Source organism: Scyliorhinus torazame, chromosome 3 (assembly GCF_047496885.1).
Source record: "Scyliorhinus torazame isolate Kashiwa2021f chromosome 3, sScyTor2.1, whole genome shotgun sequence".
NCBI classification, from domain to species: domain Eukaryota; kingdom Metazoa; phylum Chordata; class Chondrichthyes; order Carcharhiniformes; family Scyliorhinidae; genus Scyliorhinus; species Scyliorhinus torazame.
This window is the reverse complement of record NC_092709.1, coordinates 227,763,251-227,777,411: the sequence shown is the minus strand read 5'-3', so window position 1 is coordinate 227,777,411 and position 14,161 is coordinate 227,763,251. Positions and strand designations below refer to the sequence as shown.

General features: G+C 46.4%; 1 protein-coding gene across 5 annotated transcripts in view; it reads left to right on the top strand.

Moving 5' to 3' along the window:
- Positions 1–7,256: 7,256 nt before the first annotated feature.
- Positions 7,257–14,161, top strand: part of kif2a (kinesin family member 2a) — a 245,521-nt gene continuing 238,616 nt past the window's right edge. For 2 of the 5 annotated variants that reach the window (XM_072496970.1, XM_072496967.1), the window contains exon 1: positions 7,257–7,470. In XM_072496970.1, the coding sequence (XP_072353071.1) occupies positions 7,410–7,470 (61 nt within the window). In that variant the 5' untranslated portion in view covers positions 7,257–7,409. Of the gene's footprint in view, positions 7,471–8,132; positions 8,696–14,161 lie in introns of those variants that run through there. The other 3 variants (XM_072496971.1, XM_072496966.1, XM_072496969.1) reach the window with 3 other exon arrangements.

The following is a 14,161-nucleotide window of genomic DNA, read 5'->3' as shown; positions in this document are numbered from 1 at the left end:
GGGGTATAAGTTGAACGTGGGGAAGAGTGAGCTGTTCGTGGTCCACGGTAGGGGCCAGGAGGAGAGACTGAGGGAGCTCCCGCTCAGGATAGTGGAGAGGAGCTTTCGGTACTTGGGGATACAAGTGGCCAGGAACTGGGATGCCCTGCACAGGCTCAACTTAACCCGGCTAGTGGAGCAGATGGAGGAAGAGTTTAAAAGGTGGGATATGCTCCCGCTTTCCTTGGCGGGACGGGTGCAGACTGTGAAGATGACGGTTCTCCCCATGTTCCTCTTTGTATTTCAATGCCTCCCCATTTTCATCCCCAAGTCCTTCTTTAAGCGGGTGAATAGGATTGTTACGGGATTTGTGTGGGTGAATAAAACCCCGCAAGTCAAAAGGGTATTCTTGGAGCGTAGCCAGGTGGGGGGGATTCTTGGAGCATAGCGGCGGGGGGGGGGGGGGACTGGCTCTGCCGAACTTCTGCAGTTATTACTGGGCGGTCAATGTGGCCATGATCAGGAAATGGATGATGGAGGAGGGGGCGGCGTCGTGTAGAGGCACCAGTCTAGGGGCACTTGTTACGGCTCCGGTGCCGTTCTCGCCGGCGCGATACACCACTAGTCCAGTGGTGACGGCGACACTGAGGATCTGGGGGCAGTGGAGGAGACACAGGGGAGAGGAGGGGGCCTCTGTGTGGACCCCGATACGGAATAACCACAGATTTGCTCCGGGTAGGTTGGATGGGGGGTACCAAGGCTGGTACAGGGCAGGTATTAGGAGGATGGGGGACCTGTTTATAGACGGGGTCTTCCCCAGCATGCAGGCACTGGAGGAGAGGTTCGGCCTGCCCCCGGGGAATGCGTTCAGATACCTTCAGGTTGGGACATCCTTGGAAAACAGGTGGGGACATTCCCGCGGCTGCCCCCACATAGGATCCAGGATAGGGTGGTGTCTGGCGTCTGGGTAGGAGAGGGGAAGGTGTCGGATATATATCAGGAGCTGCAGGAGGTAGAGGAAGCCTCAGTGGGTGAGTTGAAGGATAAGTGGGAGAACGAGCTGGGCGAGGAGCTGGATGAGGGCCTGTAGGCTGATGCCCTGGGCAGGGTGAACTCCTCCTCATCATGTGCCAAGCTCGGATTAATCCAGTTTAAGGTGGTGCATCGGGCACATATAACAGCAGCAAGAATGAGTAGGTTTTTTGGGGTGGAGGACAGGTGCCCGAGGTGTGCGGGGAATCCGGCGAATCATGCCCATATGTTTTGGGCATGCCCGGTGCTTAAAGGATTCTGGCAGGGGTTTGCAAGGGTGATGTCTAGGGTTTTGGATGCTCGGGTTAAGGCGAACCCAGCGGTAGCGATAATTGTGGTGGCGGAGGGTCCGGGAGTGCAGGAAGCGAAAGAGGCCGAGGTACTGGCCTTTGCCTTCCTGGTAGCCCGGAGACGGATTCTGTTAATATGGAGGGACTCGAAACCCCCGAGTGTGGAGACCTGGGTTAGCGACATGGCGGGGTTCCTCAGCCTAGCGCGAATAAAGTTCGCCTTGAGAGGGTCTCTGATGGGCTTCACCCTCACGGAATCTGAGGTGCCAGAGCTCTTTGTTCAACTCCAAATTCCCTGGATGAGACAGGGGTTATCCCTTGATGAGATGGCTACTCGCTCCTTTACAAGACCCTGAGATGGTGCCATAGAAGCGCTACAACCAAAGCTATCTGTCACCAGAACCATCATCGAACAGTCTACTGGGTTTTTAGTGATGCAATTTTGATGCCTGGACTATCGGGTGGCACCCTGCAGTACATTCCTGCAAGGATCTTGTACATTGTGGTGGTCTGCTGTGCCTCCAAGACATGGTGCTCAAGGGAGGTGTGGACCTTGAAGGTGAGACTCTGGAATGGCACAGCTCATCAGAGGAAGAGAAGGAGCAGAATGTGGAAGAGGAGGAAGAATATACAAAGAGGTGTCTAGGCTCCACATGACTGTGACCAAACCCAGCACAGGCATCAAGGGTCTCATCTGGATAGCATCGATATCAGGGATCATCTGATCCAGGCACACTTCAGCTAAGTATTTCTAACCCAGGTGGATGTTCTGAAACTACTCTTCTCATGTGAGAACGTTCCCTTGAATAAGCAGCCTGGATGAGATACACTTAAAAAAAAAAAAAATTTTAAGTACCCAATTCCTTTTTTCCAATTAAGGGGCAATTTAGCATGGCCACTCCATCCACCTTGCATATCTTTTTGTGGGGCTGAGACCCGGAAAGATACGGGGAGAATGTGCAAACTCCATACAGACAGTGACCCGGATCGAGAACCCGGTTCTCAGCACCATGAGGCAGCAGTGCTAGCCACTGTGCCACCCCCCCATGGATACACTCTTAGTCCCAAAGAATGATGCATGTACATCCAGAGGATTCATTGTCCTTTTTGAGGACACTTGCTTCCCTCTTTTCCTGCCTTCCTGTTATTAAAGCATTGTAGTTCACATGACTGATCAGTTAATGCAACAGTGCGATATGCATTTTGTGCACTTCAGTATACTAGTCCTGCATTGGGTTGCCAACCCACCTGGAATGGCTGGAGTCTCCTGAAATCAACATCAATCTCCCAGTGGCAAGGGCGGCACGGTGGCACAGTGGTTAGCACTGCTGCCTCTCAGCTCTGAGGACCTGGGTTCGATCCTGGCTCCGGGTCACTGTCCATGTGGAGTTGTACATTCTCCCCCTGTCTGCGTGGGTTTCGCCCCCAAAACCCAAAGATGTCCAGCGTAGGTGGATTGGCCACCTAAATTGCCCCTTAATTGGGAAAAATAGAATTGGGTACTCTAACTTAATTTTTTCTTTAATCGCCCAGTGGCTATTGAAAGCAATCCAGGAAATTCTAAAATGTTATTTTAAGGAAATACATTTACATTTTGCAAATTGGTACGATGTGCACATGGAGTGTGCTCATAAATGCCACTGTCTGTTTTGTCTTGTAGGAAAGAGTACACTTAATGGAATAGCGACCGTCAATTCTCTGGCTGCTTGTTTGTTCAGTAAGAAGTTCAGAGTGCTGCTAAGCTGCTGCCCATGGCTTTGAGGTGAATGCGGTGTAAGTGGGTGGGGGAATCAGTGTTTCTGCAGGAAGCAGGCGCAGAGTGTGAGGCCACAGATAGAGTGCATGCAGGTGACTGGCTCTATCCAAACTCGGGTTCCATTTGCTGCAATGTTGCAACCAGGAGCAGCAAATGTTACAATGCTGAGTCTGCTGATGTAACCATCAGGGGAGGGCAGGCCAGAGATGCTGCCTGACAGAGTGCAAAATGTGAGGCAGCTCCTTGGCAATGCCTGGTGTGTGTATGTATAGGAGTATGGGTGGGGGCAAGCGAAGTGACCAGGGTCTGAGCCAGGGTGGGGTCAGAATTCAGCAAAGGATGATTTAAAGGGCCACCACCTGATCAGGGTTACAGCGGCGCAGCAGTACCTGAATAAGCCAATTCTAAACAAGAATAGTAACAAAGAGTACTTTTGTTCATTTATGGGTATCAAAGAAAGCCCTCTGCCAGTGCCTGGGATTTTGGACTGGATGGGCTCACCTGGTCGCATGCGCCAGGCCATGGGATTCTGTGATGTCACTTCCACTGATTATGTCTGGTTACAGTTGGCAACCCTACTTCTACCTCCACTCAGAGCAACATATGACTCAACATGATGTTGGTCACTCTCTCAATAGAGAAGATCATGCGTTCAAGGCTCTGAGCCACTGTGGCACCCATGAGCTGGATAGACTCATTCCATGGCCCTGCTTCATGGAACTGTGACATGTGTGAACACATCTCTTGCTGCTGGTCCACTCGAGCTTCCTCTCTTGTGACTCCCAAGGCCCTGCATCTGCACCCAGCTGAGCACAGCTGTACCTGTCCTCCGATGGATACTGCCCACAAATGCCTCTGCCTCGCTCATCTTTTCCTGCACACTAGTACCATGCTCATTAACCTATCTAATCACGCATGAGGATCCACCAATGTGAGCATGCCTGTGCTGATGGAGGGTATGCTTGTAAGATGTGACAGGAAATAGTGGGCATGCAGAATAATTTTTATTAGAATAGAATTCGTTACAATACCCAATTAAAATCGAATCAGGACCAGGAACGCACCAAAATCAATGTCAACAATCACATTATGATAACTTTGCCCATTGGATCCTTTACTATAAGATCACCAATTAACCCGATCTCATTGCATGGTATAAGATCTAAAAGAGCCTTATTTTTGTTGGGTCCATCATATATTGTTTCAGGAAATTATCTCTGAACTTGTCCTCCAGACTACCTTTGCCAATTTGATTTGTCCAATCTTTATTAAGATTGAAGTCCACCATTATTGTATTTTCTTTGTTATTAATACTTTTTCCAAATAGAATAGCTGCTCTAAGGGGGGTCTGTAAATTTTTACCACTGTGCCCCTTTTCTGCTCCTTATTCCTTATCTCCACCCATACTTTTTCTACAAGACCTTTGAGCCAAGATCCTTTTTCACTACTGTTTATGTCATCCTTTATTATAATCCCTCTTCCTTTTCAATAGGCCTGGTCTTTTGGACTGTATCAGAATACTTCAAACGAAATAGCAACATGGGGCGGAATCGTGTTGAACATAGAACAGTACAGCACAGAACAGGCCCTTCGGCCCTCGATGTTGTGCCGAGCATTGTCCGAAACCAAGATCAAGCTAATCCACCCCCTGTCATTCTGGTGTGCTCCATGTGCACACCAGGGGGAAGCACGGTAGCATTGTGGGTAGCACAATTGCTTCACAGCTCCAGGGTCCCAGGTTCGATTCCGGCTTGGGTCACTGTCTGTGCGTGTTTCCACATCTTTCCTATAGTGAGAAACATTGGAAAGGGTGCAAAGGAGATTTACCAGGATGCTGCCTGGTTTGCAGGATAGGTCTTATGAGGAAAGGTTGAGGGAGCTAGGGTGTTTCTCTTTGGAGCGGAGGAGGATGAGAGGCGACTTAATAGAGGTTTATAAGATGATGAGGGGGATAGATAGAGTGGATGGTTTCTCGCCTGTTGGATGTCGAGCTGGTGAGAGACCCGCACTGTTTCTTTTTTTGGAGGCCTGCCAGACAACAAGCCAGTTAGGCAGTGCAAGCCTGGCAGTAGGCTTTCTCCGGGAATCAAGACCCCAGGAGCAGAAATTTCACCTCCCGAGAGCTGCAGGCCTATCAGAGGACGGCAGCTGTTATACTTAGCAGCACCACTGGGAAGGCTGTGACTGTTGCTGGAAGGACAGGCATCAGAGTCCCAGAATTACAGAGCAATCCAGGCCACAGTTAGGAATTTTGGGGGAAGGAGGGGGCTGTGTGTAGGGGGTTGCAGGAAGAGGAGTGCAGGGGGTTGGCTGGAAAGGCAATGATGTGACTCTCAGCAGGCCTCCCCAGATGGAATTTCGTGCGGAGTTATGTGAATTGATTCATTTTGGTAGGATGAACATGGACAAACAATATAAAGGGTACAATTCTAAAAGAGGTGTCGGAGTAGAGGCATCTGGGGTATATTTGCACAAGCTACTGAGGGTGTCAGGGCAGTTTGAGAAAGTGGTGAATGAAGCATATAGGATTCTGGCCTGTAGAAATAGGTATTATAGAATGCAAAAGCAAGCAAGTTATGATAAGTCTATATAAAACCCAGGTTCAGCCTCAACTTGAGTCACCAAGTTACATTTGTCCGTCTCAGGAATACTATGTCCAATTTTGCGAACCACAGTTTGGGAAGGATGTGAAGGCATTTGAGAAGGTGGAGAAAAGATTCACAAAAATGGTTCCAGAGATGAAAACTTTATCGTCGTGCAAAGCTTGGAGAAATTGTGCTGTACACCTTGGAGAAAATCAATGGGAGATTTGAAAGGTTTCAAAATTATGAATAGACTGGACGAAGTAGATAGGGAAAACTGTTCCCACAGGTGGAAAGGTCGAGATCCAGGAGACACTGATTTAGGGTGATTAACAAAAGAAGGAACAGTGACATGAGGGAAACTGTTTTGCACAGTGTGTGGTTCAGATCTGCAATGCTCCTTCTGGGAATGTGGTGCAGGTAGATTCAATCAAGACCTTCAAAAGGGAATTGCATAATTACCCGAAGTGGAAAAAATTGCAACGTTATGGGAAGGGTAGGGGAATAGGTGAGTTGTTCTTGCGGAGAGCCAGTATGGCCGAGGGCCAAACTGCCTCATTCTCTGCTGTTACCATTCTATGATTCTATTTCATCTAATCTTATTAGCATATCCTTCTAATCCTTTCTGCCTCTTCATAAGAAATCAGAGTAGGTCATTTGGCTCCTCGAGTCTGGTCCATCAATATGATCATGGCTGATGATTGTGGCCTTAACTCCGCTTTACATTGAATCACTTGGGTAGTTCAAAAATCTATCCAATTCAGTCTTGAATATATCCAATGACCCAGCCTCCACTGCTGTCTGGGTAGATTTCCAAAAAACTTAATACTCTAAGAAATTCTCATCTTAAATATGAGATCCCTTATTTTTAAATATTGCTCCATATTTTTAGATTCCCCACAAGGGGAAACAACATCTCAGCATCTACCCTGTTAAACCTCCTCAGAATATTATGTTTCAATAAGATCACTTCTCATCCTTTTAAACTTCAATGAATAGAAGAGGCCCAACTTTCTCCACTTTTCCTCATAAGGCAAATTCTTCATCCCTGGAATTAGCCCAGTGAACTTCTGAACTGCTTCCAATGCAAATGTATCCCACCGTAACCAATTGTAGTTATGGTTTTAGAAATATCCTATACAGCAGTTGTAAGACTTCACCCTACTGTATACTCCATCTCATTTGAAGGCCAACATTCAAATTACCTCACTAATTACTTGCTGTGCCTTGCATACTGACTTTTTGCGATTCACCTTATCATCTAGTTTCCTATTGAACGTAGGGTGCTGATTTGAGGAACTCCTGAAACAATGCCCTGGGGTTGATGGACCTGCAGCAACCACTAACATCTTCATCTTCCTTTGTGCAATCCTTATGTCTCCTGACATTGGAGCTTCCCTCTTGACCCTACAGAAAATGTGCTTTATTGCCGAGCAGTCACAGTATTTTTTTTTTAAAAAAGAGCTTGCCCCACCGTTTCTTTAAATGGAACGGGAACTGAATTCGAGTCGGGCTATTTTTATTGTCGGTGAGCATTAAATCAGAAGATGGAGGAGAAGGAACCACTTTGTCTTTATACTGATGAGGCGCTGGTTGAGGGGAGGTGACTGGGCATGCGCAGTAGTGCTGGCGTTGCTCTTGTCTCTGACTGCCCGGTAACTGTGGAGAGCGAATAACGAGGAAGTGTCGGTAAACTTGAAGGGGAAAGAAAGAAAATCTACGATTAAATATATTTCTACCAACCGTGCGACGAATGGTAGCGGATAAACTATGGCTGTCAATTTTGGGAAAGTCCAAATCGGGATTTATGTCGAAATCAAACGGAGCGATGGTTAGTATTTTTTTGACCGCCTCTTTTCAGGATCATTGTTTAGGAGACGGTTCAAAAAACATTAGCAACGGCCGCCTCTGCGGTATGAGGGGGGGGGGGGGGGGGTGGTATCTGAAAATATTCTGGGTTGATGGAGGGGGACGGGGGGACGGACGGGGAAGGAGAAACTTGGGTTGACACATGTTTACCAAAGGTATAGTTGTTTGGTTGTCTCGGAGACGGTGTCGGCGATGTTGCCTGGTGTTTCGGCGGCCGGTGTTTGCTGCTCCCACCATCACGCCCTGGCAGAGCGCGCGCGCTGGCCGGGGAGAAGCCGTTGGGCGCGAGCGCCCGCGCGCGAGCTGGATGGAGAGACCGGGGGGGGGGGGGGGGGGAGGTTGCGTGCTCTTTGCGAACGCCGGATTACATTTATTAATGGGAGAAATGGGGCCATTAAAAAAAAAAACTAGTCGTTGAAGACGGCCTTGGCCGACAGTTTTCTTCGAATGAGATGTTTGTGAGGCGGAGGGATGGGTGTTGGGTGTTCATGCGCGTTACCGCGGCGCTGCTGCAGAGTGCGCGTGCGCATCGAGCCTCTGGTTGCATTATTTGGCAGGATAAGGGCCTGGTGCTGATTCTCAATTGGGGCGTGTGGCTGCTGGAAAGGAATATTTGGCTTCTGAAGAAGCGTTTCTGTTAGGATGACCCATTTGTCACTCTTTAAATTTGCATCCCTAAATCTATCCTTTATCTGGGTAGCCGAATTGTCCAATTGTGATAAAGATACTGGGTTCAGAAGAAAGAATTTGCACAGATACAACACCTTTCTCTGCCTGAAGACATTCCAAACCAGCCAGTGAAGTAACTCAGTGTAAGCTTTGACAAAGAGTAATCCAGACTCGAATCGTTAGCTCCCTCCTCTCTCCACAGGTGCTACCAGACCTGCTGCGATTGTCCAGTATTTTCTGTTAACTACTGTTATGTAGGAAATATGGCAGTCAGTTGGCACACAGCAAGGTCCTATGCACAGCAATAAGATCAGGATGAGATCATCTGTTTCATTGTCGGTTGAAGGAAAATATTGGTAAAGACATTGAGAGAACCCAGTTCATTGTGCCATGTATCTCCACATGTTTAAACATCTCATCCAAAGGACAGCACCTGAGAGAAGTGCTAATGAAGTTTCAGATTAGATTGTGTAAAATGATTGGAGTGGGTCTTGAACCCACAACTGAAAAAATCCGAGGTAAGAATGTGTACATTGAGCCTTGGCTGATACTTGCTCTGGTGTGTTTTTGCTAACAAAAGTGATCTCTCAAAACAAATAACTTTTCTGGGTGGCAGCATTCTGTCTCATGAGTTGGTGATTGTGCCATGGAGCCCTACTTGGGAACTGGGCTGAAAAGGTGCATGGTTTGCTGGCTTCTGTTTTCTCTGTGCCCTCTTCTCGACCAGCTGAACTATTTGTTTCTGCTTGCCCAGTATCCTTCCAAATAATCAGCCTCCAGAAATCTCAGCTGTCAGCAACTGCCGCCCAGTTGTCAGTGTCTGCTTGCTATCTTTATAGCTTGCTCGCAGGTGTCCTTGTAGCAGAAATATGGATGCCCAGGAAGTCATGATCCCAGTGGCCAGTTTACCATACCGAAGGCTTTGGGTATGCGGTATTGATAAAATCCCTACAGTGCATAAGGAGGCCATTCGGGCTATCAAGTCTGCACCAACCCTCTCAAACAGCACCCTACCTAGACCCACTCTCCACCTTCTCACTGTAACCCCACCTAACTTGCACATCTTTGGACTGTGGGAGGAAACCAGAGCACCGAGAGAAAATCCACGCAGACACTGGGAGAACATGCAAATTTCAGTCACCCAGGGCCAAAGTTCAACCCGGATCCCTGGTGCTGTGAGGCAGCGGTGCTTACCACTGTGTCACTGCTACCTAGCGTGTCATCCATCTGATGAATGTGGCTGGCCAACACACAGATTATTGGCTTAGCAATTAATATAAGACCATAAGACATAGGAGTGGAAGTAAGGCCATTCGGCCCATCGAGTCCACTCCACCATTCAATCATGGCTGATTTCAACTCCATTTACCCGCTCTCTCTCCATAGCCCTTAATTCCTCGAGAAATCAAGAATTTATCAACTTCTGTCTTAAAGACACTCAACATCCCGGCCTCCACCGCCCTCTGTGGCAATGAATTCCACAGACCCACCACTCTCTGGCTGAAGACATTTCTCCTCATCTCTGTTCTAAAGTGACTCCCTTTTATTCTAAGGCTGTGCCCCTGGGTCCTAGTCTCCCCTGCTAATGGAAACAACTTCCCTACATCCACCCTATCTAAGCCATTCATTATCTTGTAAGTTTCTATTAGATCTCCCCTCAACCTCCTAAACTCCAATGAATATAATCCCAGGATCCTCAGACGTTCATCGTATGTTAGGCCTACCATTCCTGGGATCATCCGTGTGAATCTCCGCTGGACCCGCTCCAGTGCCAGTATGTCCTTCCTGAGGTGTGGGGCCCAAAATTGCTCACAGTATCCTAAATGGGGCCTAACTAATGCTTTATAAAGCTTCAGAAGTACATCCCTGCTTTTATATTCCAAGCCTCTTGAGATGAATGACAACATTGCATTTGCTTTCTTAATTACGGACTCAACCTGCAAGTTTACCTTTAGAGAATCCTGGACTAGGACTCCCAAGTCCCTTTGCACTTCAGCATTATGAATTTTGTCACCGTTTAGAAAATAGTCCACGCCTCTATTCTTTTTTCCAAAGTGCAAGACCTCGCACTTGCCCACGTTGAATTTCATCAGCCATTTCTTGGACCACTCTCCTAAACTGTCTAAATCTTTCTGAAGCCTCCCCACCTCCTCCATACTACCTGCCCCTCCACCTATCTTCGTATCATCGGCAAACTTAGCCAGAATGCCCTCAGTCCTGTCATCTAGATCGTTAATATATAAAGAGAAGGCACGACCTCCCCTTACTAAATCCATGCTGACTTGTCCTAATCCGACCCTGCACTTCCAAGAATTTAGAAATCTCATCCTTAACAATGGATTCTAGAATCTTGCCAACAACCGAGGTTAGGCTAATTGGCCTATAATTTTCCATCTTTTTCCTTGTTCCCTTCTTGAACAGGGGGGTTACAACAGCGATTTTCCAATCCTCTGGTACTTTCCCTGACTCCAGTGACTGTTGAAACTTCATCACCAACGCCTCCACTATTTCTTCAGCTATCTCCTTTAGAACTCTAGGATGTAGCCCATCTGGGCCCGGAGATTTGTCAATTTTTAGACCTCTTAGTTTCTCTAGCACTTTCTCCTTTGTGATGGCTACCATATTCAACTCTGTCCCCTGACTCTCCGGAATTGTTGGGATATTACTCATGTCTTCTACTGTGAAGACTGTGAAGACTGACGCAAAGTACTTATTCAGTTCCTCAGCTATTTCCTTGTCTCCCATCACAAAATTACCAGCGTCACTTTGGAGCGGCCCAATGTCAACTTTTGCCTCCCGTTTGTTTTTAATGTATTTAAAGAAACTTTTACTATCATTCCTAATGTTACTGGCTAGCCTACCTTCAAATTTGACCCTCTCTTTCCTTATCTCTCTCTTTGTTATCCTCTGTTTGTTTTTGTAGCCTTCCCAATCTTCTGACTTCCCACTACTCTTTGCCACATTATAGGCTTTCTCTTTTGCTTTGATGCATTCCCTAACTTCCTTTGTCAGCCATGGCTGCCTAATCCCCCCTCTGATAACCTTTCTTTTCTTTGGGATGAACCTCTGTACTGTGTCCTCAATTACTCCCAGAAACTCCTGCCATTGCTGTTCTACTGTCTTTCCCACTAGGGTCTGCTCCCAGTCGATTTTCGTCAGTTCCTCCCTCATGCCCCTGTAGTTACCTTTATTTAACTGTAACACCTTTACATCTGATTCTACCTTCTTTCTTTCAAATTGGAGATTGAATTCGACCATATTATGATCACTGCCTCCTAAGTGCTCCCTTACTTTAAGATCTTTAAGATATATGCTGATGGAATTAACAAACTCCAGAGCATCAGAATTGGTGACCAAGATAACTGCCAGGAGATGCCAAGAATATGTTTGAGATAGCGAAGGTGCAAACTGTTCACTTTTCGTTGTCCTTGTTTCACCACTGTAGAGGAGTGTGTTTAGGATACAACCTTGGAAGATACGCAGTGTGAAGTTGTTGCACTTATTCAGCTTTGGCACAATAGTGACATGTGTTGATTTCAGCATCAAGTGACCGATTGCTAGTGACATGTGGTGATAGTGGAATCTAAATATGCGAAGCTATCACCAACCCAATTCCCCCCCAGCGTACATTGTCAATGCTGATAGATGACCACATAGTAACATCTTGGACCATGTTATTTGTCTTCCTGATGCTGATAGTAAAACCAAATTCTCCACAAGTGTGAGAGAGTCTGTCCATTTGCTGCTGAAGGTATTCCTCGTTATGGAATGTAGTGCGGCATTATCAGTGTAGAACAACTCTGATGAGGACTTGGTGCCCCTTTGTCTTAGATCTCGGGTGAGCAAGGCTGAACAGCTTTCCACAGTTCTGGCATGTAAGTAGACATCCTCTGAAGGTAACTGGCATATTACAGCATCAAAGAGAAGATTATGAGTGTTGGTGCCAGGACACAACCCTGTTTCAGCCCACTCCAGATCTCTAAAGGGTTCCAATGTTGCCCAATCATATCTGATTTTACCCATTGTGTTATCACGGAAAGAGGAGATCACAGTAAGCAGCGTTGGAAGGCAGCTAATTTTCTCTCGCAGCTTAAATAGACCGCTAACAAAAGTAGCCTGATGGAGCAAATAGGACTTGTGGCAGCTTTCTGTCTCGTGAGACAGTGGCTTGCACCACGGTGGTTAACTGACAAGCATCATTTAATGGGTCTCAGGAGCTCTACCCCGGCATGTCTCTGCATTTGCTACGGAGGAAGACAGTGGACCGAGAAGGTGAACAATTCACTGGCGTCTGGTCAAAAGCTTGGTGAGATCGGTTCAATATCCTTAGTTCAGTGAATTGTGCTCCTTCTCGGTTCACTGTCTTCCTCCGTTGCAAATGCAGAGACATGCCGGGGTAAAGCTCTTGAGACCCATTAGACAATGCTCGCCAGTTAACCACCGTGGTGCAAGCCATTGTCTTAAGAGAGGGGCTGAAAAGATCATGCCAATTGCAGATCTTCCAGTTATGAAACCACATGGAGGATGGGGTAACTGCATTCAACTAGGATCTGTATTCTGACCAGGGCACCCCAGGCAAATAATTTTAATTACCATTTAACTACTTTTGTCTCTGAACTTATCTCATCGTTTCTCATGCTGCCCTACAATTGGAACATCTAAGTAATCTAAGGTGGTTTTCACTATTTTGCCAGTGTTAATTGCTTAATGTTAGGGAAAGCTTTGGGCCTATTCCCAAAGGAAATTTTCATGTAGAGACGGAGAATATGGCGAATAGCATTAAATGAGTACATTGTATCTCAAGAAAATGAGTGTTGTCAAGGTTACACTAAGAGGAGAGGGAAGTTATGGGCAGTATAATAGAAGATGTACCAGCTAAGATTAGCATTGCTGAAATTTGGAAGTCATTTGGTACGAAGAGAATGCATTCTAGGATGTTGAAAGAAGCAAAGGTAGGAATAGCAAATGCATTGGTCGCAATCTTTCACTACACATTGGATTCAGAAGTAGGACTAGAGGACCGAAGGATTTCTAATGTTATACTACTATTCAAGATTGGGGAAAGGGTAAAACCAGGAAACAACAGGCCTGCCAGCCTGACATCAGAGGTGGGGAAGTTATTGGAATCCATTATCAAGGGCAACATTTTCATTTGGCAAGGCATGGGTTAATTAAGGAGAGTCAACATGGATTAGTTAGAGGCAAATTGTGCCTAACTAACTTGATTGAATTTGTTGAGGTATCAGAGAAGGTTTATCACGGTAGTGCACTGAATGTTACATATATAAACTTTTAGAAGGCATTCAACTAAATTAAGGCAAGAGTGGCGTAGATACAAAATTGGCATAATGACCAGAAACAAAGGATGTTTTCATATTGGGAGGGGATTAGTTTTTGGCCTATTAGCCTTTACAATTTTAATTTATGATCTAGACTCGAGTGTTTCTTATGTCGGGAGCAGCATTATAAAATTTGCAGTTAATACCAAATTTGGCAAGATATTAGATAATGACGAGGATAGATAACCAAGACAATATGGTGAAAAGAGCAGATGTATTGAGTTCTATATGGCAAAGTGGGAAGTGATGCACTTTGAGAGGACTAATGTGAGAAGTTACATTATGAATGGCTCTTCATCGGGCGGCACGTAGCGTAGTAAGGGAATAGAGGGATACGGACCCAGGAAGTGTAGAAGATTTTAGTTTCGACGAGCAGCATGGTCGGCTTGGGCTTGGAGGGCCGAAGGGCCTGTTCCTGTACTGTACTTTTCTTTGTTCTTTGTAGTGGTTAGCACTGCTGCCTACGGTACTGAATCCCGGCCCTGGGTCACTGTCGTGTGGAGTTTGCACATTCTCCCCATGTTTGTGTGGGTTTCACCCCCACAACCCAAAGATGTGCAGGTTAGGTGGATTGGCCACGCTAAATTGCCCCTTAATTGGAAAAAAAAATAATTGGGTACTCTAAATTTATTTTTAAAAAATGAA